This window comes from Triticum aestivum, chromosome 2D (genome assembly GCF_018294505.1).
Source record: "Triticum aestivum cultivar Chinese Spring chromosome 2D, IWGSC CS RefSeq v2.1, whole genome shotgun sequence".
NCBI classification, from domain to species: Eukaryota; Viridiplantae; Streptophyta; class Magnoliopsida; order Poales; family Poaceae; genus Triticum; species Triticum aestivum.
In genome coordinates this window covers 493,543,579-493,548,100 of record NC_057799.1, presented here as the reverse complement: position 1 = coordinate 493,548,100, position 4,522 = coordinate 493,543,579, and the positions used below count along the sequence as shown (strand labels likewise).

The 4,522-nt window shown below is 41.9% G+C and overlaps 1 protein-coding gene across 1 annotated transcript in view; it reads left to right on the top strand.

Moving 5' to 3' along the window:
• The first annotated feature begins 214 nt into the window (after window positions 1-214).
• LOC123054050 (SH3 domain-containing protein 2) overlaps window positions 215-4,522 on the top strand; it is a 4,956-nt gene continuing 648 nt past the window's right edge. Inside the window, exons 1-8 of the mRNA XM_044477705.1 lie at window positions 215-518; window positions 1,777-1,899; window positions 1,979-2,048; window positions 2,157-2,308; window positions 2,884-2,985; window positions 3,869-4,069; window positions 4,160-4,222; window positions 4,349-4,504. Coding sequence (XP_044333640.1) covers window positions 465-518; window positions 1,777-1,899; window positions 1,979-2,048; window positions 2,157-2,308; window positions 2,884-2,985; window positions 3,869-4,069; window positions 4,160-4,222; window positions 4,349-4,504 — 921 coding nt within the window. The 5' untranslated portion in view covers window positions 215-464. The remainder of the gene's footprint in view (window positions 519-1,776; window positions 1,900-1,978; window positions 2,049-2,156; window positions 2,309-2,883; window positions 2,986-3,868; window positions 4,070-4,159; window positions 4,223-4,348; window positions 4,505-4,522) is intronic.

The window sequence follows — 4,522 nt, the reverse complement described above, 5'->3', positions numbered from 1 at the left end:
AATACATCTCAAATTTATATTAAAAAAGTCTTCCAAAGTGTACTTCCCTGAACATTTATAATAGATCCGATTTTCTTAAGTAAAAAAATTGGAATGCTTGCGCCGACAGGTGTTTGGCAAGATACACGGCCGGACGTACGGGGGCGTCCTCCTCGGCCGAACCCGAACGACCCACCGCCATGCGGGCCCGGGACGACCGAGCCGTTTATTGTTCCCGGGGCATCGGCGACGCGGTTCCAGCGCAGGGAGGCCTGGCACGGCCGTGAGGCCAACCACCACCAAAACATCCTCCGAGGAAGGAAGCCGCAGGCGGCCTCGCCCGGTCAGAAAACCAAAAGTAAAAGGAGGGGAGACCAAGGCGCCGTCTCCCGTCCGCCGTCTCCGCGCCGCGCGACCCCTTCGGCCCGGCCGTCCTCCCCGAACCCCCCCTCCGTCTGCTGCGCCGCCGCCCGCGAATCCGGGCCATGGAGGCGCTGTGGAAGCAGGCCTCCAGGCTCAAGGAGCAGGTCGCGCGCCAGGTGAGCCCCCGTCTCGCCCGACCGCCTCTCGCAGTTTTCTCGATCGATCTGGGTGGAGTGCCCCGAGCAGCTCGGGTGGGCGCGCACCGACAGTAGCCGCTTGGTGATGATGATGTACCTGTAATTGGCCCGGTATCTTATTTATGTGGAGTATGTGATAGAGAGGCAGTTGACCTTAGCAGCCTATTGATGCCGGAGTCCGGAGAAATGGATAGATAGAGATAGAGGGTTGGCAATTTACTGCGCTTGATCGTAGTTCAGAAGTGGGGGAAGTTGTGATCCTCAAGTAGAGCTTGAGGTGATCAAATTGGCTATTTTCTAAAAATAGCTGAGTTTTTACAGCAAAATGGAATAGAGGTTTGATTTGAAGGATACATATGTAGGTTTCTGATCAAAGAATTGCTCATGAATCATCGTTAATCATCCAAATATAGAACTGTCATAAGCCCATAAACACAATCTGTCCGGATACACACAGGAAACTCGTCCCTTGGGGGAAGAAATCCGAAGGCATTTTTTGGGGTCTCCAGCCATGACAGCAGCACAAGGGAGATCCGGCACACACGGAAAACAATACACAGCGAGGGGCCTTACTCAGCAAAGGGTGACCTGTCGCATTACACTGTTTAGACTAGTACCTAGTTACCAACCTGATTGCTTTGCATCCATCTTGCGCAATCGTAGGATGATCGGCTAAATAAACTTGTTGCATTGCCTTAGGAGCACTCGGGCTGATGGTATTATAGGCTGGAAGCCAACAATCACATATCATGGTTATGTTTGCCCCAGAGATAACTATATTGTCTGGAAATGCAGAAGGTGGCTTACTGTTAAGATTCTAGAACTAAACAAAATCCTTTCTTTACTACATAGTATGGATGTTTGTTCATGTATTTATAGTAAGAACTGCCAGCTGAGTAAGGCGATCTCAAGATTCTGAAGTGAACCTATAATTTTCAACACTGTAATTACACATACTAGTATTTTTCTACTCATGCTTGTGCTTTGCCAAGTGAAGCAGAAATTCAACAGCACCCCATTTTCAACTACCTCTCACGCATTGCAAAACTGGAATTACTTGTATGTAACCTTTATACTGAGTAGATATTACTGAGCTATAACTGGCCACACATACTACATGATATCTACTTAAATAATAATAAAATTAATATATATCCCTGCTAGTGGCATCAAAACATATAACTTTCCAATTTTTTTATGAGTAAAATAATATTGTAACATGTATGTACTGTTGCAGGGTGTGTTTAAGCAGTTTGGGGCTGGTGGCTATGGAAATTCTGATAATGCATTCACAGACGAGTCAGAAGTTAAACTACATCAGAGATTGGAAAAACTTTACTTATCCACTCGTGCTGCCAAAGTATGAGTAACACAATTTCATTGTCTCTTTTCTTTCTACATTGTTTCCTTTGGATTAAAACATTGGCATCGTTTGCCAGCATTTTCAAAGGGACGTCGTTCGGGGTGTGGAGGGCTACATAGTGACAGGATCTAAGCAAGTGGAGATAGGTATGTTCCTCCAATTGTATATTAGCTCAGGGGAGTAATTTTTATCTTTGCATTACTAATCAATGGTATATTATTAATTATGTATTTACATATAATCTAAATTTGCAGGGAACAAATTGTCTGATGATAGCCAGAAATATGGCATTGAAAACACATGTACAAGTGGTAATACTTTATCCAGAGCTGCTACGTACTATGGAAAGGCGCGTTCACTGATAGAAAAGGAACGCGGGAACATGCTGAAAGCATTTGGTACTCAGGTATATTTTCCAAGTGCTGGATTTACCCTTTACCTTATGACAAGATCCTGCTGATGAATTTCAGTGCACATAGTTTTTACTATAAGTTAACTCATGTACATGGTTAAATGAATTTGTTAGGCTATATATATATATATATATATATATTTGAAAATGCATAACTACTTAAATGCCTATATGGATATTTATTTTCTTATAGATTGTATATCGTTTGGAGTATAACCGAACAAATTTATTTTTATATCTTACATCTACTCCCTCCGTCCACGAATAAGTGTACATCTAGCTTTTGTTCTAAGTCAAAGTTTTAAAATTTTGACCAACTTTATAAAAAATAGTAGTAACATATATGGCATCAAATTGGTATATTATCAAAGTACATTTCAAAAAGGATCTAGTGATACTAATTTAGTGACATAAATGCTTCTACTTTTCGCTAGAAAGTTGGTCAAAGTTTTAAAACTTTGACTTAAGACAAAAGCTAGATGTACACTTATTCGCGGACAGAGGGAGTAAGTGTGTAACCAGGGTATAATATGTATTGATACAGTGTGTAATTAATTATTGAATTCTAGGTGGCAGAGCCTCTACGGGCAATGGTAATGGGTGCCCCTCTAGAGGATGCTAGACATCTAGCCCAGAGATATGACAGAATAAGGCAAGAAGCTGATGCTCAGGTGAAAATCCTTGCTCACAAATAAGTACATCTTATGCAATGATAAAATTGTATTCTTGATGTTAGAAATAATTCCGGAATTCCCTTGTAGTTATTTGGAAGTTGGACAACACTCATTAGGATCTAGATAAGCTACATGGTCCACAACTCCACACTATAATAGCATGTTTAGTTTATGCTTCTACTGCCATGCCTTCCTTATATTGCAAGTATCATAGATGCACAGTGGAGAACATCATATGTATAGAGTAAAATGACGGATATAACTGGACTCTCTGAACTGGCTTTGCTTCTCAACTGCGCGTTTGTTATTTGTTGTGTAGAGGAACCATCACACTGTTACTGTGTATATGGACAGATCAATTCAGCCTCTCATCTGAAGGGTGTTTCCATCACTTGAACTGTTAAATTCAATCATTTCCAAAGCAGCAATATCAATGCCAATTTGCCAATTCATACTCTTCAATGTCCAATTAAATACTTAGTGTCAGCAGTTCTGATAAGCTTATGTTGCGTTTAAGAACTTCATGCATCATTTTGTCATAATGTCAGATCTTGTAATAATGAGCAGGCGCGCAGTCTGCTGCGCGACTGGGGCACCATGTTGTTTCACTTGTCTATGGGATTGTAACCTAAACTAGATGCTTTTGCTTCTCTTCCTCCTTTTCTCTCTGGCTTTCTATGTTGTAAATGTACTCTGGTTATTAATGAAAAGGTTCAGGCCGGCATAAGCCCGCCGTAGCACCATAAATAAAAACAATGTCAGGTCATGTAATTTAATTGAGTCATTCTGAATTTGAACAACATATAAGTAATTATGTGTTCGGGGTACATCATGTCTTTCGTACGAACAGCGGTATTTATCTTACTTTTGCCCTTCGTAGGTCGTTGAAGTTTCAAGGCGTCAAAGCAGAGTAAGAGAATCAGCTGGGAATAGCGACGTGATATCAAAGTTGGAGGCAGCTGAGTATAAACTTGAAGAACTGAAGTCAAACATGGTGGGATTAGGAAAGGAAGCGGTTTCAGCTATGGCTGCAGTAGAGGGGCAGCAGCAAAGATTGACATTACAACGCCTGATTGCGATGGTAACCGTCAACTGTGCCCATTAAAAAAAACCTTATGCAATTATCGTGAGAAAATTATGTGGTCACTGACATTCGCGTTCTGGCCCGAAGGTTGAGGCCGAGAGAACTTATCATCAGAAAGTCCTGGAGATCCTTGACCATTTGGAAGAAGAAGTATGAGATTCCAGCATTTGTTATATTTTCTCGAATTCTTAGTTTTCCATTGGCACATCCCAGAGTGTGCGACATGAAGCATATGGAAACACTGATGCATGATTTAATGACTGTTTTGATTGCTAGATGGTGTCTGAGCGCCAAAAAATCGAAGCACCTCCACCCCCTGCAGCAGAGAGTTTTATGTCACCGCCACCACCATCATATGACGAAGTTAATGGCATGTTTGCCTCCACTTCTGCTGATCAGGCAGTTAACTCTGTCGACTTCTTCCTGGGAGAGGTGTGACCTATTTACAGT